This window comes from Helianthus annuus, chromosome 11, assembly GCF_002127325.2.
Source record: "Helianthus annuus cultivar XRQ/B chromosome 11, HanXRQr2.0-SUNRISE, whole genome shotgun sequence".
NCBI lineage: Eukaryota > Viridiplantae > Streptophyta > Magnoliopsida > Asterales > Asteraceae > Helianthus > Helianthus annuus.
Genome location: NC_035443.2, coordinates 58416022 through 58437696, shown reverse-complemented (window position 1 = coordinate 58437696; position 21675 = coordinate 58416022). Strand labels below are relative to the sequence as shown.

Sequence of the window (21675 nt, the reverse complement as noted above, 5' to 3'; positions counted from 1 at the left end):
TGTTTAACCGTTCAAAGACAAGTGTCTGACCAATTCAGATTAGAGGTCTTAATCATTGAGACTCAGTATAATAATTAATCATTTAGATGCAAATGTCTGAACCATTCAGATGCAAATGTCTGAAACATTCAGACATTTACTCACGAAACAAACAGTATGAATCATTAGTGTTGAACCCAAAAGAGGTCTGAACCATTCAGACCCTCATTAAGAGGTAAATAAACAGCCCTTTAGTTATTAACTCACCCATACCAGCTGAATTTGTAAGCCCCGGCCACAACTCGACGGGTTCTTACATCTAGTTTGAATCAAAACTCAGACTAAAATGATAATTTACTCGTTAATAACTAAATTGTTTAAAAACACCGCATTTAGAGAAAAAAAAAAAAAAAAACAAAACAAACTCATCGTTGACCAGCTGCCAGTGTAGTCAACAAGTGCGGCGGTCCAATAATCCATGTCAAACTGTCAGTCAGTCAGTCAGTTAATCGCTCATCGGCGGCGATCGGAAATGGAGAGCACCGGCGGCGATGTTTCCCCTTATGAGCTGCTGTTCAAAGGCCTAACGCTCATTCCGGTTTCTCTTTACCTGCTAATCGCGTTTCTAATTTTTCTCATATTTGCTTACAATCTACTCGAATTCCATATTATCCATGACATTTTTAGCGCTTTTGGAGGTAATCACGTATCTCTTACCTGCGATTTTTCCTCTGATTTGTACCGTGAAGTTGTATCCAAGTGCCACCTGCTTCACGGAAGGTTAATCATCTTTCTTATTCCTCTTTTATTCTGTTATATACTCCAGTGTGTGATGCTGCTGATAAGTTAGGGTTGTAGTGCCAATGCGAAACCCTACAATTTCAAATGTAGCTGATTTTGCAAGTGTTTGAGATGATATATAGTTAGTTATTCTTTATCTATCTATTGTTATGTGGTTAGAATTTTGAATTTAGTTAATCATTGTCTTTATCTATTATTAATGTTGTGAGTATTTTGAGATTCAAGTATGAAAACTACTTTCAATTATTTGATAGAGTTAAATGCCATTTTAGTCCCTGTGGTTTGGGTAATTTTACCAGTTTAGTCCAAATGTTTTATTTTTCGCCTGTGGGTCCAAAAAGGTTTTACAGTTGCCATTTTAGTCCACTGTGTTAACTTCATCCATTATTTGTGTTAATGAGAAGGGCAATTCGTTCATTTTATATGGTCGAATTGCCCTTCTAGTTAACAGAATTACATATAAAATGACCGAATTGCCCTTCTCGTTAACAGAAATAACGGATGAAGTTAACCCAGTGGACTAAAATGGCAACTGTGAAACCTTTTTGGACTCATAGGCAAAAAATGAAACCTTTGGACTAAACTGGCAAAATCGTCCAAACCACAGGGACTAAAATGGCATTTAACTCTATTTGATATTTATATTATGTTTTTTCTTTACTTTCTTCATAACATCCACTTACAATGGCATCTGAATCATAGTTGTCGATAGCGATCGCTATAGCGCGCTACGTAGCGTATAGGTATAGTGTCGCTATTAGGGTTGTAGCGATGGATAGCGACACTTTACTTTTTATTTTTATTTTTTAACATAAATAGCAATTAAATATAGCTATAAAATAGCTGGATTTTAGGTTTTGTTAAATATACATGTAAAATAGCATACATGCAGGGTATTTTGATATAATATATATATAATTATAAACAAATTCTTGTGTAATGCTATTTATAAAAGAGCCACCCGCTATTTATCGTTATTTGCTATGTAGCATATAGGTACCTTATCGCTATTTGTCGCTATTCGCCATTAACAACTATGATCTGAATCATTATTAATGATTCGACAACCCGAACAATCAATGCAACAACCCGGCAAGCATCACATTGGGATGTTAGACATGTCAACAACCTGTTTCCCCATGGTGACTCATCTAAGACTGTGTATATGGTACAACCTCCTGGTTGTGTTGATTCCACTCTATCGTGTCATGTGTGCTTGTGGCAGAAGGCTATCGATGGTCTTAAGCAAGCATCATGAGCATGATTTTCCAAGCTCTAGCCTCTATGCAACTCCCTTGATACTTTGTTATTTGTTTAATGGCGTGACTCGGTCACCTGTTATGCGCTTGTTTATGTAGATGTCATCCTTGTAACTACGAGCTCCTCCAAATTTGTCTCAGATGTGATTCAGCAGTTGAACACACGCACACAAATAATACGCTCAACATTTTTTTTACCTTTGTTTCTTTAGAAAGAATATATGTGGTAGGTTACAATGCCTTGATTCTGTGTGTGCAGATACTTGTCAACTCCATGGCTTTCTAGTCCGCATCTTCAGACTATGTTGCTGCATCTTCTGGTAAAGACTCATAACTTCACCTACAAAAGGTAAAAAGTTCGCCTCAAATGCATTTCCAAAACTATTGCAACTCGTACAAACGGATTTGGTTTTAAAGGGAGTTTTGAGCCAAGACATTAAAATGGTTAAATCATGCCACAACAATTGCAATTTAAAGCGATACAAAGGTTGAAATTTCAAGCACTTCCTACATAGTTAACTTACTACAGTATTTTTATGCACAGAGAGCTATTTATCTCATCTGACGGAGGAACAATAGCTTTGGACTGGCTGATGAACTTTGATGGTAATGACGCTTCTTTGATTTTTTAATTAGTCTTCCATAGTAACGCCAAAACCCGTATATTATAACTTCTAATTAGTGTTTTATCCTAAATAGTTTTCTTTATTTGTGTTGTTTTAGAGACAAAATTTCAAGTCAATGGAGATAATTTTGTTGCAAAAGCGATTCCTCTCGTAATAGTGATTCCCGGCTTAACAAGTGATTCTGATTCTCCGGTTAGTTTTCTGCATATTGTGTGTTTATCGTATACAACCTTTAGGTTTTCTTTATTTCTGACCAAATAACAAGTCTGGTAATGCAACTGCCGAAATATTGATTGTTACGTAATTGCTTTAAATGCTATCCTTGTTCTCTAAATCGAGTGATGTCTATGCTAGTATATTAAACACGCTGCATACAAGATGGCAAAACATGGGTGGAATGTTGTCATAAGCAATCACCGTGGTCTTGGAGGCGTACCACCCACTGTAAGTATCTACTATTCCAATTTTTGGTCCGGAAGATTTACTTGGATTTGACGTAAAGAATTATTTAACAGGCTCTTTGGACATTTAGTTACGGTCAACCAGTTGATTTGTATTTAAGGTCAATCTAGTATAAGTCGATGCATGTTCAAAGCATGTTGAGCTGTTATTAACAGGACATGGACATGTTTGGACTATTAGTTTACGTTGCAAATATAGTTTTTACGCGGTTTATTTTATTGTTTGTTTGACATTGACAGTCTGATTGTATCTATACTGCTGGATGGACAGAGGATTTACGTGAAGTGGTGAATCACCTTCATTGTACACATCCTGAAGCTCCTCTTTTTGCTATTGGGACTAGCCTTGGTGCAAATATTTTGGTAACATAATTTATGTGTGTGCATGTTTTTTTTTTTTTCATCATCACCATTGATGTTCATTTTGTTTTTTCTTTTGTTTTGCAACAACAAGCATTCATCTTGTGATGTTGCAATTGTTATTTTTGCTATTGGTGTTGTTAACAAATGAAATTTTGGAAAATATATATTTCCAAATGATCCTTTAAGACTTTTTATTGGAAGATATATAATTCCAAATATATAGTTTTACAAATATTGTTTATGATGTTCGATGAAAAAATCAATGACCAAATTTACCAACAAATTAAATAGCACTTTTTTGGAAGTTAGAAGATTAAAAAACATGGATCAGCATAAACTTTCAGGATCTGAAACATGCGAAATCATTAAAAAGCAATTTTTAAAGTTTGTTATTTTCCATATTCAAAGCTAAAGCTTTGTCAACTAATCAAAACTTTATTTTCATACTTTTTATTTCAATGACAACATAAATCTTATAAAATAACGGCTAAAAGTCCTAAAGGTTGTGTGCCAAACATAACGTTAGATATTTAATCTCGCAGGTTAAATATCTCGGCGAGGATAATGCCCCGCTTGTTGGGGGTGCATCTATCTGTAATCCTTGGGATATATTGGTTAGTCTTTATTTGATTTTTTTTTATCTTCACTTATATACAAATGATCATATAAATGCGGCAATTTTAACCTGTCTACTTAAAAATTCGTAGAATTATTCTCATAAAATTTATATTTTAATAAAGGGTCAGATTTAAAAACCTTCAAAAAATGAAATGGGTCGAGCGTGTCAAATGGGTTTCGTTTGACAAACTTATTAAAACAATATTGTTTTATAACATAGTCGTTAGTTCTTACAATCATACTTAACGCATTAATCATTATAAAATTAAGAACTGGAAAACATGTTGTTGGGTCCATCCTTTCGACCTGTTACCCGCCCCGCCCGTATTGCCACTTATGCATAAAAGATTCTCTTCTAACCTCTACTAACATTCCCTGTTGCAGATGGGCGATAGATTCTTCGGCAGAGGGCTTATGCAGAGATTTTATAATATAATTTTAGCAAATGCCTTAAAAGATGTTGCCAAACTGTATGTCTTTCCTTCTATATCAGATGTAATATAACTTTAACACCTTAGTTGATTTCCATAAGTTATTTGTTGCGGGTTTATACAGGCATCGGGCCGTCTATGCTCGTATTGCAGATTGGGAAGGCATTGAAAAGGTAATGTTCTGTTATTCAATTATTCCGAGCGATGCGTTCTAGTCACGTGTTCAATTATTTATCGGATACATCTCCCTACAGGCACGTTCTGTTGGAGAGTTTAATAAATATACCGGTCGAATTACTGGAAATTTTGAGGTATTCTCATTGGTTAATTTTCTCAACAACATTTCTCAGTTACCAATGATGAGGTGTCATTCGTTCAGACCGTTGATACATTTCATAGATGGGCGAGCAGTGTCCGTGTGGTGAACAATGTAAAGATACCACTTGTCTGCATCAATGCCATAGATGACCCTGTCTGCTCCCATGAAGCCATTCCATTTGATGAGTGTCGGTATGAACAGCACTTGAGTTGAGATGCTTAATTTGAAGAACTCTTATCGTTGACTGAAATTGCGTTTCTTTTGATTTACAGTATGAACAAAAATATTGTTGTAGCAACCACACAACATGGAGGACACAATGCATTTTTTGAAGGAATGTCTGGGAAGAACTTATGGTAAACTTTCTCTTCTGATATCATGTTGAAATGAAAGGGTATTTTAGACATTTGACACACTTGCCTCTGTTTTGTATGTTGAAATGAAAGGGTATTTTAGACATTTGAATTGGCACAACATTAACATGTTAATCCTTATCTCCTACACAGGTGGGTGAGGGTCATTGAGGAATATTTCTCTGTTTTGCATTCAAGCTCATTGATGAACAAAAATACAGGTGCAACTGCATTAAGGAATAACTAACTATTAGATATGTTCTAGTATATGATGAATTAAATCTAATTAACATATGGTTCTGTTGTGCTTGTGCCTATTTATAAATAACCCATTTTTCATATTTAGCATGTAAATTATTATCTAACTTACAATAAAAGACTCCAAATAATGGCACATGCCACATGGCATTCTCTCCTTCAACGTCATAAATTTTATTTATATTTGTTTAATAAATTTCTTTTAATATTTACCCGTTATAAATTAACAACATTGTGATGCATAGAGTAGTTATTTTTTTCTATGTTTTATATTTCGGTTTAATTTCTCAGCAACGAGTTTGCGTGATTCAAAGATTTTACGTCTGCTTTTCGCTCGTCGTTATTTTTTTCCTGTTTTTATTTATTTTGTTTTTACGAGCTTTTTCGCTGTTGGTGGTCGAAGACAATGGTATAGTATTGCTACTACTTAACACAATTTTATGACAACCGCTGCAACGCAGGGGCTTAATACTAGTTATTGTAATAAAAAGAGAGTGGAGGTGTACACCATAGTTGTGAACTTGTGATAACCATAAATTTATAAATCCTGAATAACAATAACAATAGTGGTAGTAGTGGTGGTAGCTACGGCAAAACGAATTATATTTTATTTAATACAGTTAATTATCGGCATCGCAGAAATTCAATTATAAGTTAATAACTAATAATATAACATCGACAAATTTATTGTTAGGGTGAAGGGGGTGCATGCCTAACCCCTTTAGGCAAAGTTTTCCTTCACCCAATTGAATCGTGTCATATAATTTGCCTAAACCTTTTGCATATTATTCCATATATAAGTTTGCAAGTTTTTTGTGCATCATAAGTTGTACATTGAGCTTTGGGAGTTTTTCAAAAAACAAACTTGATTTTTTTACTTTAACCCAAAGGTTTTTACCCTTTTTCAATTTTAACCCTATATAATTTGTTTTTTAACTTTAACCCAAAACTTTTCATTATTTGCAATTTAACTTCGCAACTTTTGTCACTTATACTTTTCATCTTTCGCAAATTTTCGTTTTACGTATAGTTCTAATTTTTTTTCGAGTTAATACGACGCAACGTGCATGCGTGGTTCAACGTTTTTACCTCTATTTTCCATGTTTGACAGGTTCGTCTCAACATGTATACCCTAGGTCGAGTCAATGTTGGTGGTCGATGATGGTTGTGTGACATTAGTACTATTCGACAACGTTTTACACCTCGCCGCAACGCGGGGTGTGCTTTGGGGTTTTTCAAAGAAAAAATTAGTTATGCATATGGTTGGCGTAACGTTGGCTTTGGGGGTTTTCCAAAAAAATTGATTTTTTTTTACTTTTCACCCAAAAGTATTTCATAAATTACTTTTAACCCAAAACTATTTGTTTTATTACTTCTAACCCAAAACTTTTTATCTTTTGCAATCTATTCTCATAACTTTTTTTTACTTTCAACTTGGTCTTTTATAGTTTTCATTTTCCGCAAATTTTTCGCTTTATGCTTGGTTCTAAATTTTGTGACTTAACACATCGCAACGTGCGTCTTTGGTTTAACGTTTTTACGTTTCGTTCTAATTTTGCGAGTTAACACGACGCAACGTGCGTGTGTGAGTGAACGTTTTTACATCATCTATTTTTTCCCGTTTGACAAGTTTAACATAACGTGCGAGTCCTAGATCGACTTAGTTATAACTAAAGATTCCCCGCCGCATTGCGGCGGGTCGCAATCCTAGTTACCCAAAAATCACAAGTGGTGCATGCCTAATTTGAGATTAGGCAAACCAATTTTTTTTAAACTTAATAAAAGTACATTATATTAACTTAAAAAAAAACATTACACTAAATTAAAAATAAAATAAAATAAACATTACAATAATTAAATAAATTAACTACTCTTCGTCGGAATCCACCAATAGGGGTGGTAAATCCATTCTTTCGAGATGCTCAACGAGATCATGTTTTAGTCTCCAATGTGTATCTTCATCCATAAGCTCGTCTAAAACACTGTCATCGAGTGCGGGCTCGACTGGAGGATCCCGAATGTGTACCGGTGCTATCATGTTTCCTTCGTCTTTTAAAATTATGTTATGTAAAATAATACACATATACACGATGGACCTAATTTTTTTCACTCTTAGCACGCGTTGGCCGATTCATTATACCCCATTTTAACTTCAAAACACCAAAAGCCCATTCCACGTCTTTTCTTGCCCCCTCATGTTGCTTCTTGAACTTTTTTTCGTGCATTTCTTGAGGATATGGATATGATTTCTTCCACTTTTTTTTATAAAAAATAGAATAGATTTGGAGTAACGAGGATGTGGGTTGATGTGAATTTGTTTAAAATGTGTGGTTTATATAGGTTTATAAAAAAAAACTTTTTTTTATTTTCTAAACGGTAATATTACTGTTCACATGCTCCAGTGTTGCCTATCGGCAAATACTATGCCGAAGACACTTGCCTAACCCACCCCATATGCCCTTATACTTGTTTTTAGCAAAATGAGCATTTATACGGCTTCTAGCATGCTTTACATTTTAAAGTTTTCATGTACCAGTTTTCATGTAGTATGTTTAGTTGCAACTTTGTAAAGTTTTTCGTTTGTTCATTTGAGCTCGTAATACTTACTGCCAGATTATAAAGCACTGTAAATAATGATTTTCTAAGAAAACGTTGAAAGAGTTCAAATAATCGAGTCGATAACAAACCGGCACTGACACCTAATATTAAAAAGGCTCCAGCCTCTTAGTCTTACATTGACTACAAAACTTGATTCTCATAAACGAAATTATGCAATTGAAGTGATTCACAAGAAAATAAAGATATGTAGTGATAGATAGCCAAGCAATCCAATCTCCCGTTTCGATCACAAGAAAAACCTTCTTCTGCTGGTATCCATTTCAGCCTGGTACAGAACAGATCATATTAAACACAATGTGAATGACAAATTACAAATGAAGATCAAGATCAAGTGCATATACAAGTTGAATACCTTATGAGTCCACTCGTACTCCCCTCCTTTTGTATCAAAAGTTCCGTACTGCAAACTCCTTAACTTTAAGGTAAAACGAGGCCCGCATTCCTGAAAAAATATCAACTTAAGTTAATTCTTCAAGTTTTATTATAAATTAATAAGAAATAAAAACAAAAAAGAATAATAACCTGCAGTTGTGCATATATGTCCCCTTTTAAGGTCTTTGGCCAAACTCCAGCATCCTTGTTTTTGTCTTTTGTCTTATCATGTTTATCTGCTTTATTTTCAACAGTGTACCTACAAACAAGTCGTATTTGACACAACAAGTTGATAAAAATTACGTTTTATATTTTTTATAATCACTGGCTTACCGATGATGTCGGAAGAAGATAAAATCTCGCTGATTGTGAAATGTGACAACTCGTCGACCACGAAATTCAGGGTCTTGTGGAAAAAGTGACTGTATTAACCTACAAAATAAAAAAAAAGTATATAAAGTTATAAACTACTACAGTGCAAGCATATTTAAAAAAAATGAAGTAACTAACAATAAAATGATCTCAACCTTCCAACACGATGGCCCAAACGTGTAGTGAAGTTATTGAGCACGAGCTCAGGTTTATGACCGGTTGGGTTTCCATGATTCTGTAATATTATTAATATATAAGAAAAGTTGATAAATTCTAGAGTGAAAGATAAATTGATAAATTCTTCTACCTTAAGATCCTTGTGCAATACAAGATTTGACAACTTAAAATGGGCTGTAGGTCCATTCGGCAATCCAATAATCAGAAGAGCATCTATAAGTTGCCAATAAGGTTAATGAGTAAAGGTGAATAGAAAGACCGAAATCAGATATACAAGATCAGTCAATGATAAAAAAACCAAATGAGAAAGAACCTGGTTCTCTACGGCTGGTGTGGACAACAATAACAGATGTAAATTCTTTGTTGTTTGCATACTCCACAATCTAAAAGTTCAGGCCAAACGTCTTAAAACCATATATCTCCAAAGAAAATAATAAAAATAATCGTAAACCTATAGCGGATACCTTCTTCAAGTCATATGTTCCTCTCTTATAATACTCAGAATTGGGGATCACAGTGAGTAAATCCTTGATCAATGCAGGTCCCCTCTGTATTTATAAGTGTAATAATACAAATTAGCAACATTAATACCTTTCCAGATTCAAGATCACCTAGGACGCTAACAAAAGCAACCTCTCCTACAAAACCACAAACACAAAGAGCTAAAAAGGAAAACATACCGTAGAATTGAATCGACAAGTTGTCATCAAGACTTTTGGAACCCGTTCATGGTTCAAAACCTTGCTAAATTCATCCGCATCGTTACCAGCAAAAAGCTGCAAAACCATACATTAATGAATTTTAGTTCCTCTGATATTATGCTATAGTGTGAGGTTCATTTGAAAACACTAAAAAAGTGGGGAACAGTGGAGAACCGACTCAAACAAACTCCGGTTGGACTCGTTCCAGCGGCGTTGGGACCAGCTTTAGGGTTTTGCTTTAGGGTTTGATTTTAGGACTAATCATTAGTATTTAGGATTTGTAATTTAGATTTTACGGGTTAGCTTAGGTTTTAGCCTTATTGTTTAGCTTTAGGGCTTAGGTTTAGGATTTAGGATTTGGGGTTTAGGGTTAAGAGATCCTAGTTAAGGTTCGACGAGCCAGTTCCAATGCCGGAATGAGTCCAATCGGAGTTCGTTAGAGTCGGTTCCCCACTGTTCCCGACTTTTTTTGTGTTCCCCAATAAACCCTCCCCTATGTTATTATATTCACATAAAGAAAAAGGTACCTCTTCATCATCAGGCCTACATACGGTCTCATCCGCCTCTCTAGTGTTCTCAATCGTCCGCGGTACCTTCTTCGGTGGAAGCTGCACAATTAACAATAACATAATGTCAATTACAGGTGTCATCATAACCTAACAACGAAAACAACTAAAGATATAGAAAAATGAATAACCTCTTCTCCAAGCTCAAGAGCTCTGCTCTCCAAAGCCGCACGAGCCTTGGCATTCTTCTTCTTCTCCGCCTTCTTCTCGTGCTTTAGCTTAGCGTATAACGCCGACCGTTTGTCTTTGTTCTTAATCATTGACGGTAGCAACTGCGGCTTTCCACCGTCCGCCTTGTCCATCTTCTTAGTACGCGATTTGGCGGGTGCATCGTCGTCCGATTGAACCTCACGTTCTTTCCTTTTGTTCCCCATACCCTAGCCTAGCCGATACAACACAGAACTATTAATCAATCATCAATTATTAAGCAGATTTATAACGGCGGAAGATGAATACTAACTAGTGGTTTTGTGTGTGTTATTGTCCGAATTGAAAGTGAGAAAAAAGGATTTTCAGGCCTAACTTACCTCTGATGATGGAGATGACGGAGAATGAGCTAGGGTTTTTAGCCGGCGGAAATAGGTATATGAAGACGACACTGAGAAAGATGAATGAATGGCAAGGGTTTAATGGTTGGGGCTTTCTTTTCTATCTGGATACTCGGGTTAGACCCGATTTAGTTGAAATCGCCAAGAATGTCAATTTTTTTTAAGAGTTAAATGTCATTTTAGTCCATCTAACAAAATGGCCCCAAACTAGGGATTAACGTGGTACCGGTATCGAAAATACCGATATTAAAATTCGCCAAAACTGGATACCGGTACCGAAATATTCGGTACGGTATCGGGACCAGTACGGTACCGGTATTTGAAGGTAAAATTCGGTATTTTACCAGTACCGATACCGAAAGTACCGATACCGAAAGTACCGATACCGAAAATGTCAAAAAGTGGGTACCGATACCGGTATCGAAAAAATTTGGTACGGGAAATTCGGTACCGGTATGGTACCGGTAACCAGTACCAAATGCTCATCCCTAGTCCAAACAACAGGGACTAAAATGGCATTTAACTTTTTTTAATTTAGGCTACGTCCATTCATATCCCAATTCAACCCAATCTTTAATAATAAAAAAACCTAATTTATCTATTTTCAACCTACACAACCCAACCTTTCACATCCATTAACAACTCAACCCAAACCAACTTTTATAAATAAATACTTATTTTACATTGAAAATGTGTTTTTATTTGTCTTAGGGGAATTGGTCTGTAATAATACCACCTACACCTTATTGGCCATTAATAATCCTACCTTAGAATATTCCACCTACACCTTATTGGCCATTAATAATCCTACCTTAGAATATTCCCCACACCAGTCCCACCTTTCACCTATTTTTCCTACAATGGTCCCCCGTTAAAAAAACTTAACGGAGTTAAGCTTTTTTCCAAATTACAAACATATTTTTTAGGGTTTTTGATCAGAATGATGATAAGAGTCCATTGATGTAAAACTTACTTCGAAATGGTGCTCCAAGTGACTTGATTTTGGTTAATTGGAAATTTAAACACCTGAATTGAAGCGCCGTTTTCATCGTTTGGAGCACCGTTTCGAGGCAAGTTTTACATCAATGGACTCGTATCGTCGTTCTAATCAAAAGCCCTAAAAAATCTGTTTGTAATTTGGAAAAAAAACTCAACTCCGTTAAGTTTTTTTAACAGGGGACCATTGTAGGAAAAATAGGTGAAAGGTGGGACTGGTGTGGGGAATATTCTGAGGTGGGATTATTAATGGCCAATAAGATCTAGGTGAGATTATTACAGGCCAATTTTCCTTTGTCTTAAATAAAATTTATATTGGATGTTCACAAAATTATTTTACGAAATGTTGTTCATTTAGTTTTTCTTGTAAGATTAATTATAAAAAGTTATTTAAGTAATTAAATTGATGGGGAGGAATTAGTAGTTAATAAAAAATGGTGTACCAATCATGTTTGGACAAGTGGATGAAGTTGAGCATGGTTTTGGATCATGACCTAGGTTACTCTAATAATCTGGTCATTAGTTTCAATTTCTTTTTTTCATTCATTTTAATACAACAAATATTATTTTGACAAGTGACAACCAACCTAAACAAAGATCACACATTTTGATCGTCTACTCAACTCTCATCGTGTAGTTGATATCAAAGATGTTTTCAAACAACTCATATAACAATAATAATACAGGCATCCATAACCGGTTCTCAGTGAGAGAAATCAAGTTAATGTATCATGAATTTTGTTATGAATTGTGATTCACAACTTTTATCATTAGTCATATGTGTAAAAACCTATGGAACTCACCTTTATAGTTGACCTGAGCTAAGACTGATGAGTTGATCACATAGGATGCATTTGCTTGGACCTAGGTTCTAGATTATCTAAAATTTAATATCTATTTGTTTCTTGCCTTAGATTTTAAAAACAAATGTAATCAATTCTTTCAATTTTAATAATATTTTCATGAGTTATCTTTATGACTTGAGTTGCGATTCCTTTTTGTAGTGCCTTGGCATTTTCCACCTTCTGTTGGGGTGCGACGGTAGCTCATAACATGCAATCAAAGTGATGAGGTGGTTGATTCTTAGTCCAACATCCGTACATTTCTATTGGTCTAGACTCCAGACATTCGAATAGCGAACAAAAGACTAGAAGATTAGATCTAGAAAGCACTTCCAGTACAGACATTCGAATAGCGAACAAAAGACTAGAATATTGGATCTAGAAAGCACTTCCAACAGGGTTGACGACTGTGTGGCCCTCATTCAACTAGAAGTAGGAAATCAATCCCGGAACGATCAATGACTTGCCAAAGAAGAAGCGCTCAAACGCGGATGACTGACAACACCTATCAATTGCCCAAAGCGTTCAAACCAACCCTTATGATGTCACTGATCGAAAGTTTTCTTTTAGGGCAGTTATCATTAGAGGACCCGGGGTGGACACGTTATTGTCCCCCCATAACGCGTGGTGAGTTATCCCACACCGCCGCCACCTTCTTTTTAACGCGTAATATGTTTAACGCGTGAACCGGAGCACGCGTTATTTTCTGAACTTTGTGTATTGAGGAGTTGTACTCTAGTGCTGAGGAGTTGTACATTGATGTAATAAAAATAAAGAGGTTGTGAGTGATGACCATTTCCACTAAAAAAGGTTGTGAGTGATAGAAATAATGGTTGATGACATGGCAGAACCTGATTGGATGTTGTGAGTGATGGAAATGTTGGTGAGTTATCCCACCCCTACCCCCCTTAGGAAAAGAATTTGAGATCGCAGCTATAGAAGCTAAGACAAACGAGACTAAAAACAACAAAAGCACAAATGCGTGACCAAGTGACTTTATATCTGACTTCCAAAGATTATAATTAGATGCAGTTTCTATTAAACAAATAGACTGAAAACTACAGGTTAACCCGAATATAATCCAAAAATATTCAGATTTAGGCGCCACGGGACATCTTCATTTTGGGCATTGCTTTCTTAAGCTGTCGAGAACGCTCTTTTGCTTCTCTCTTACGAAGCGCCTCAGCGTTAAGTTTTGACTCCGCTTCTTCCATCAATTTCCTCCTCTCTGCCTTCTTCCTCTGCAATGCCTCTTGCCTTGCATTTTGAAGTTCCTTATACACCTCCTGTGCAACCTTTGTTCGGGCTGCTTCAGTTTTCGATCGGGCCTGTTTTCCATTGTATCATTTAAAATTAGAAGTAGCGCTTCCGATCAATTAACTTATGTGTGAGAGAATAATCAATGAACCTGTGAACTGAGTTTGTAACGACCAATTAGATCGATGTAATAGGGCACGAGAGCCACCAGACGTGTCATGTCAGCCATGTGATTAACATCAGGGAGAGCAAACTTAAAAACCAGCATCTTCCTGTGTGTACTCTGCTGCTGATCTGAGAAATGCATAGAGATGAACCACTTTCCAAATTTCTCAAAAGCTTTTTCACCAAACACCTGTAGATTTGTTTATACAAACCATAATGGTTAATCTCAAGGGTATAATATGACTGCAATTTTGTTTTTATGCAATGACTAGCCAGGGCACCCTACGTAGAGTTTTTAAATTTACATACATGCAATAAAATTTAAATTTATACACTTTAGAGTTTTTAAATTTACATACATGCAATAGATATATGATACAAATACTTATATAGCAGGATTATGATGTCAGCAAAGATGAATTGTGTTGTCTATATATATAGACCTGAATTATCCATCATTGTGATTTTTACTTATGTCAAATAAATTTATATAAAAAACATGAAGCGATAAATGTAGTAACTGGTAAACTATTTAGGTTTTAAAATAATTTACCATTTATAGTTGTTTTGCACTTGATTCATAAAGGAAGGGGTAATATACAAAAATAGATGGTAAAATAGTTTAATATATCTGTTAATTCATTATGAAGAAAGACATGATGTAAGAAATAAAAGAAAAATCAATGTTAGGTTCATTTGGTACGCATTGAGGAGATCTCTTTAGCAATGTAACTGTTAACAAAATTACATTATATCCCTTTATTATTTAAAAAAAAAACTAACGAAATTAAGAAACGACGTATTAGCAGATATTAGTGTGTGAAATGGATATTTTTACTAAATGATCCAGATTACGAGGTTTGATTGGAAAAAAGGAAGGGGTAAAAGTAAAGATATAGTCATATAGAGGAGAGATTTAAACGTTTGAAACAAAGTTTTGATTGATAACATCATCTTTCTCAATTGGAAATAGATATCGGTCCGATAAAATGCACAAGTCAGCTTGATTTTCTTTTGTTGCATATATCCAAGTTGACCAGATGTACATGTGGTGAGGAAACAAGACATATAAACAACCTGGTAACACCCTTGCATGAGGGAGCCATGCTATACAAAACAAAATGACAAACTCTTAAGATTAGGCCATCGACTATAACTGAAGACTCCACATTAAAGTTCACATGGATTTGGCCTAATGCCCTATAACAAGCACAGCATTTATGACATCAAATTATCAATAGGTTGGGACTCATCAAAATATAGTTCATTTTTTAGTTAAAAGGCTTTAATGCCCTATAACAAACACAAAATTTATGAACCTTCTAGTCACAAATCAAGATTATCTGATCTTTATGATGGTCATAGAGACCAAATTTACTAATTTTAACATAAAATTACACTATTGAGTTTTGGGTATTCAAGAAAATTGTTCTAAATCAAATGGAAACTCCAAAATAGAAACTATTGCAGTTGTTCTTAAATCCCCAAATGTAACACTTGAAACAAAACAAAACATTACCATTCTATAGCATTTATAATTATCAATCTAGACAACAATTAATAAAAGCAAATTTATAGTAAAAAGCATTTCTGAATTATAACCACTAACCTGATCAAGAACAGTCTCGGTGATCAAATCTCCAGCCACCTCTTTCGATTCAGTAATAACACCCAATTCCTCTGCAACCCATTTCCTACCATTCGGAGCAGACGTCATCAAATTCGCAAACCTCTGTAAATCCCTCACTTCCTTCTGCATAACCTTCGCCGCTTTCTTCTTCGCCAACGCAAAAACCACATGATCCATAGCCTCCTCATTCATATAAACCTCAATACTAATCTCATCCTTACACGGCACAACCACATTAAACAACCTAGCTATCAAATCATGCCGGCTCTTAAGCTCCATCGTCGCCACCAACCCCTGGCAAAACCTCCGCCCACTCGCGTAAAACTTAAACACATTCTGCCCTTCTTTCAACAACAACGGCGAATCATCCCCATCCCCATCCCCAACACCTAACAGACTAAAATTCTTATCGAAAATCGTATCTCGAGTGGCGAATTTCGCCGCCCAGGCTAAAGCTAGGGCTTCATTCTTCTTTTTTCCAGTAAAATAATTGACAGTAAACATAATCAAAAAACACGCACAAACAATTTCAATAACATACAACCTAAGCATCTTAGTCCACGAAATCGGTTCCGAAACCCTAACCGTTTCATCCGCTTCAACCGACACCGAATCAGCAACACTAGCCACAGCTTCCGCTTCATCAGTGACCTCCAGTGGAGTAATTTCAACCGGAAAACCTTCAAACTCATCCTCATCCCAATATTCGAACGACGATGTGGCTACATAGGGTTTGGAAACATGATCGGAAACAGAATCGGAAACAGGTGGGCCGTGGTGAGATTCGGGATCGGAGGAGGTGGAGAGGGTGGTAGGAGGTGGTGGAGAGCGGCGGGGGAGGGTGGAGAGCGGTGGTTGGAGGATGACGGAGTCGTCTTCTAGGTCTTCGTCGGCGTCGAAACCTTCGAAGTGGGAGTCGGCGGAGAGGTGGTGGAGGAGGAGAGAGAAGATGGAGAGGAGAGCGATGAGGTAGAGGAGAGTGTCGCCTCTTGGAGAGAGGAAAGAAGAGAGGAATGGTGGAGATCTTGGAGTCGCCATGGAGGTCTGAAGAGGTTTGATCTGAAGGAAGAAGAAGATGAGGGAGTAGTGTGATGGTGTTGTTAATTGGATCTTTGTTGGATATTTTTTTTAATTAAGAATTATTAATATAAATATTTATTACAGGTGTCCGGGTGATATGGCGAGAAAAACATACACGGTAAGGATATGCATGGTTCGATTGGTTTGGTTTGGTTTCTCAACCGAATCTGAAACGAAACTAATTGATTAGTCTATTTTATTAACCAATATGTTTTCAGTTAATCAGTTTGGTTTATTATGTTAAATTGATGGTTTTTTGTTCGTTTCGTGTAATTTAGTTAAGAGCCAAAATCAAACTTGGGCTAAAAAATTTGTTTAGAAATATATGAAATTGAGGTGTTCATACATGAAATGGATGTAATTAAATCGATAAATTGAAGTATAAATATATGAAATGGATGTATAAGATATGAAATACATGAACTGGAGAAATAAAAGCTATAAATATATAGAAGTATGAATTGTTCGGTTTGGTTCACTTAATTTTGGTTAAACGTGGGTACAAAAAACCGATAACTGGTTTTTGGTTCATTTGGTTTCCGATTAATCGGTTTTCAGTTAATTCAGTTTTTGGTTGATTTCGGTTTGGTTTCCTCTGTTTTCGGTTCAGTTTTAGTTAACAATTTAGTTATTACTCACCCATAGACAATGTTAATTACATAATATATTGTTTTAATTATAACAATACTATATTCAAATTAAAAAGAATTAAATGCTCGTTTTTATTGTGTAATATTAAAAAAAAATATTAATGTACGTAAAAGTTATGGGCATTTAAAAAACGTGAGGTAGTTTGTTTTTTTATATGGGTGATAAAGTGTAACTGGTATTTATTAATCCATAATTTGGTTAAAGATGAGCGAATTAAAGTGTAATTAAGATGGAGGATTAAGTGTTATTAGTGTTTGAAAGATTAATTTACCGTCATTTTATGCTTGTACCTTATGATGCATAGGGGAAGGTTCATTTGAGAAGAAATTTAAAGTGAGAAGAAAAAGAAGAAAAGGCATAATGGTAAAACATTAAATAGTTTATAACTCATCTCATTAATTATGTTATCTCTAATTAATAAATCAAAAAAACATTTCGTCCTACACATTTCAACATTTATCCTACATGTATCTTACACTTACCGAAATTTACCCTACGCATATCTAAATTTATCATACACATTTAAGAATTTATCCTACACATTTATACTAAAATTTATCCTATACATATTTAAAAATGTCCTTCACCCTAAATTATTTTATCCTGAAAAAGAATATTTAAAAGTGAGTTACAAGCTTGATTAGTTACTAATTAATTGCAATTAGAAATTTACCTATATGCCCTTATTAATAACATTAAATGCACATATTAAATGAAGTAAATGGAGCATTTATATTGGTTTAAAACTTATTCTTTTTATTCTTACAAAATTTTTCTTCTCATTTGAACCTTCCACATGATGCATAAAACTATAAAAATTTCTTAACTTTTTGTAATCTTAAAATACTTCTTCTCATGCATTATAATACAATATAGATTATTGTTGAATAATAACATTTCCAATGTCGAGTTTGTGAAAAATCAATGGCCGATGTGGAGGAGAGAGCAAAAGAAATTTGTGGGGGGTAAACGTTTATGGATGGAAAATTGGAAACTGTCAGGCTTTGATTATAAGGATGGTGGAGGCATCTGTGCTCGACGTTCCCACCCCTTGACGATTCTTTAATCAATTATGTTATCAAAGAGTCTGCAGCCTAGCGTTTTCAAGGTGAAAGAAAGATGGCCTTCTTATGAGGTTATGTGCTCAAATTATATGGTGGATAAATTCTCTAGTCTCTCTTCTACCATTGCAAAGGAACTACCACATGCGTAGGTAAATATTCTTACCTAGGCATATACTTATGAAATCTTTAATCTTTCTTTATGCACCAAATACTCTCTCTCTTTCTTTCTCCCATTAGAATTTAAAACCTACAATTCAAACATAAAGCAATTAAGTATGAAAATCAACGATTTCATTGGTAAGAACACCATAACTGTACGTAAATCTCTATTTAAAACATGTGGAATTTAGCATACAATAACGACCGTTGATAATCTTAACATAACTTGTTTACTCGGTGCTTGTCTTGAATTTTCATAAGTGTGTGCACTGGATATTGCATTGTAAAATGATATCTGACTTTGTTAAATTTTGAGTGTTTTTTTCGTGGTTCGATTCTAATCAGATCATGATGTAACAAATTCATAGTCAGATCGACCACTTGTCCTTTTTTTCTTATGCATTTTGGCTTCGAGGTTTGTTTTGAGTTGCCCAAACTTTTAAACATGTATGAGATTCAAATACACAATGTTGTAGAGATTGTTAGGCGCTAGTCGAGTAGTGAGGTACCGCCTAGGGTTAATTGGGATTAATAGGAACTAATCGGATTGGACTATTAGTGTATAGGTTTATGTATTTATAACATTAGTTTATGTTTTTTATGTATGAATTTATAAGTTTGGGGACTAAATATAACCTAGTAAAGATGTAAGGGGTTACACGTTAAAATATTTAAACTTAATAAACCCTAATTCTCATCCTCGTTCATTGTACATTGTACGTCACCCATTCCCTCCACCCACCAGACGCACACACCAGAAGCAAAATACAAACCCTAGGCCCAATTTTCACCGTTCATTGCTTTGATTTTGGTTCAAAATAAGTTAAGAACGCGTTCTACATGATTGATTTGGTCCGTATTTGACCTAATTTTGACCAACTAGGTCCGATTTTGGGAGATTTTAGACCAATTTTGACTTTGACCGCCTAGATTGACCGATTTGGCCAAATCCATACGGCAGACCTCTGACGAGCGACTAATCACCGCCTAGTAACAATTTCTACAACACTACAAATACATATGTATATCCATACGAATATGATATAATTAAAGATAACATTTGTATAACACATCTATGTTTTTTCGAGGTTTGTTTTGAGTTGCCCAATCTTTTAAACGCATACGATGATCCAAATACACACGAGCTAGGTTAGAACCTCGTATATTACACGGGTTAAATAAATATAATTTGATATACTAAGTAATAAAAAAGTTATATCTTTAAAAACCCATGCATTAAACCGATTTAATAAACACATGTATTACACGACTTGAATATATATAATGTAATCAGTTAACACACATAATCGTCAATTAATGTTTTTGAAAAAATGAACTTTGACGTACTATATACTTTTTATTACATATTACTTGTTTTTTTATTTATTACTAGGTTAAAGCTTGTGTATTGCATAAGTTATAATATATTTTTTAATTTATGAATAGGTTAGAAACTTGAGTGTTACGCATAGTTGAATCAATGAACTATTAAATAGTTATTCATAAGTAGAAAAACAAAAGAAATAGTTAAGAAAAGAAATATTATTAAATAATAAGAGATAGAGAAAAATAAAATAAAATAATTATATATCAATAAGCGTTGATATTTATATTAATAAATAATCCGTTATACTAAACAATATATATCGATTCTACTATATGACAAAACGATCCATTTATATTAATTATATGGATTTATTATATACCAACTAATATATATATATATATATATATATATATATATATATAGGGGAAGGATCTATGCAGAACACTAAATATTGCGAGAACACGCAGAACAAAATGAATTACTCATTTTTGCAATCCTAAAAACCTTAAAAGTAAATGAAAATGTTACAAATGTAAGATTTATTGTTTCTCACACTATAATTCAAAATAAAATATGGAAAATTTTTAGTTATTATATAACCTACACATAGATAGGTTATGTGACAACTCATATTTCAAACCTCTTGTTGTGTGCTTCAATGTAACTTGTTTGAACTATATGTGATCATGTGAACGTTGATGATTAATGAAATATGTGTTGTTATGTTATGAGATTATGTGTATGCATGTATGTACGTAAACGACTCCAAACGCACAACTCTTGGCCGATCGCACAAGCCCATTCGGGCTTTACTCTTTGTATTTGGATCAAGGGTAGCCCATGATGGGTTCGGCCCACCCCTCTTTGCACACATAACACTTAGGAGAAAGGTTACTCCTCATTAGTTACAAAACACACAACACACACAAACCCTACACTCTCTTTCCCCTCTCTTGAAGCCGACGGCAATTCCCAAAGCCGAAGTCACCTTGTGAAGCTTTCTTAACCGGATCACCCTTGTGTTACCTCTTAATTGGTTAGTGTGTTAATTGTTGATTTCATGATTGAATGATGTTATGATTCATATGTATTACATGATGGGTTAGGGTTGGTAGGTGTTTGATTGTGATGAAAAACTTATGTAGTATGATGTTCATGAAAAATCGATTCACATGTGTATGATGTTAAAGAACCGAATACATGATAATCGGCTGGGATATATTATCAATCGGATGAATGTTGTGATTGTTACGATTAGGATGCATGTTAGTAACCAATATCATGAGCCTGTTAATGTGATTAATGTTATGGATGTTGTTCTTGCCATGATTGTGATTAGGGTTCATAGGGATTTGATGTTAAAGCCCCTGTTTGATCGATGATTGCATGATTTGAAGTTGTTAATGCTGAATTAATTGAAAGGATGAGAAATAAGAAACTGTTAGAATGATTGTAACCGGTTACCATGATTTACGGCAATCACATAACCAATCGCACAAGATCAGATTCTATAGAATCTGACCTGATCGCACAAGTGCAGTCGCACAAGTTAAGTACAAGCACATAAAGCACAGTGTACAATCAGCTTTGCATGATCGCACAAGACCTTGTGGATCGCACAAGACAGTGCCGATCGCACAAGGCTTGGGCCATACACCAACTACTTAAACTGTTGATGTTG

The 21675-nt window shown here is 34.9% G+C and overlaps 3 protein-coding genes across 4 annotated transcripts; 1 reads left to right on the top strand and 2 right to left on the bottom strand.

Annotated features, from left to right (window-relative positions):
- The first annotated feature begins 251 nt into the window (after positions 1-251).
- Positions 252-5614, top strand: LOC110867707 (embryogenesis-associated protein EMB8). 2 transcript variants are annotated; one of them, XM_022116718.2, is made up of 13 exons: positions 252-759; positions 2299-2388; positions 2584-2645; positions 2763-2857; positions 3020-3109; positions 3367-3489; positions 4032-4103; positions 4492-4577; positions 4663-4711; positions 4793-4849; positions 4918-5048; positions 5130-5213; positions 5364-5614. In XM_022116718.2, exons 1-13 carry the CDS (start codon positions 458-460, stop codon positions 5455-5457), a joined length of 1335 nt encoding a protein of 444 aa, XP_021972410.1. In that variant the 5' UTR covers positions 252-457; the 3' UTR covers positions 5458-5614. The 2 variants fall into 2 exon arrangements, with proteins under 2 accessions (XP_021972410.1, XP_021972411.1); XM_022116719.2 differs by lacking the exon at positions 5364-5614 and having other exon boundaries at positions 4938-5048; positions 5130-5219.
- A 2485-nt stretch (positions 5615-8099) lies between these two features.
- Positions 8100-10957, bottom strand: LOC110867708 (ribosome production factor 1). The gene is made up of 12 exons (XM_022116721.2): positions 10803-10957; positions 10407-10657; positions 10237-10317; positions 9689-9784; positions 9473-9556; positions 9322-9391; positions 9139-9221; positions 8987-9066; positions 8793-8891; positions 8610-8718; positions 8440-8529; positions 8100-8352 (listed from the first exon to the last, which is right to left on the bottom strand). Exons 2-12 carry the CDS (start codon positions 10647-10649, stop codon positions 8314-8316), a joined length of 1074 nt encoding a protein of 357 aa, XP_021972413.1. The 5' UTR covers positions 10650-10657; positions 10803-10957; the 3' UTR covers positions 8100-8313.
- A 2662-nt stretch (positions 10958-13619) lies between these two features.
- Positions 13620-16818, bottom strand: LOC110867709 (uncharacterized protein At5g49945). The gene is made up of 3 exons (XM_022116722.2): positions 15693-16818; positions 14070-14273; positions 13620-13989 (listed from the first exon to the last, which is right to left on the bottom strand). Exons 1-3 carry the CDS (start codon positions 16749-16751, stop codon positions 13759-13761), a joined length of 1494 nt encoding a protein of 497 aa, XP_021972414.1. The 5' UTR covers positions 16752-16818; the 3' UTR covers positions 13620-13758.
- Between the last annotated feature and the right edge of the window lie 4857 nt (positions 16819-21675).

Excerpts from the sequence above, each read along its gene's own strand:
- LOC110867708 (XM_022116721.2), bottom strand. The coding sequence starts at position 10,649 with ATGGGGAACAAAAGGAAAGAACGTGAGGTTCAATCGGACGACGATGCA. Across the intron at positions 9,557-9,688 it reads CTTGTCGATTCAATTCTACG|AGGGGACCTGCATTGATCAA; the intron begins GTATGTTTTCCT and ends TTATAAATACAG. Across the intron at positions 9,222-9,321 it reads CACCAGCCGTAGAGAACCAG|ATGCTCTTCTGATTATTGGA; the intron begins GTTCTTTCTCAT and ends GGCAACTTATAG.
- LOC110867707 (XM_022116718.2), top strand. The coding sequence starts at position 458 with ATGTCAAACTGTCAGTCAGTCAGTCAGTTAATCGCTCATCGGCGGCGA. Across the intron at positions 4,578-4,662 it reads TTAAAAGATGTTGCCAAACT|GCATCGGGCCGTCTATGCTC; the intron begins GTATGTCTTTCC and ends GGGTTTATACAG. Across the intron at positions 4,850-4,917 it reads GAATTACTGGAAATTTTGAG|ACCGTTGATACATTTCATAG; the intron begins GTATTCTCATTG and ends TCATTCGTTCAG.
- LOC110867709 (XM_022116722.2), bottom strand. The coding sequence starts at position 16,751 with ATGGCGACTCCAAGATCTCCACCATTCCTCTCTTCTTTCCTCTCTCCA. Across the intron at positions 14,274-15,692 it reads CCGAGACTGTTCTTGATCAG|GTGTTTGGTGAAAAAGCTTT; the intron begins GTTAGTGGTTAT and ends ACAAATCTACAG. Across the intron at positions 13,990-14,069 it reads GTTACAAACTCAGTTCACAG|GCCCGATCGAAAACTGAAGC; the intron begins GTTCATTGATTA and ends AATGGAAAACAG.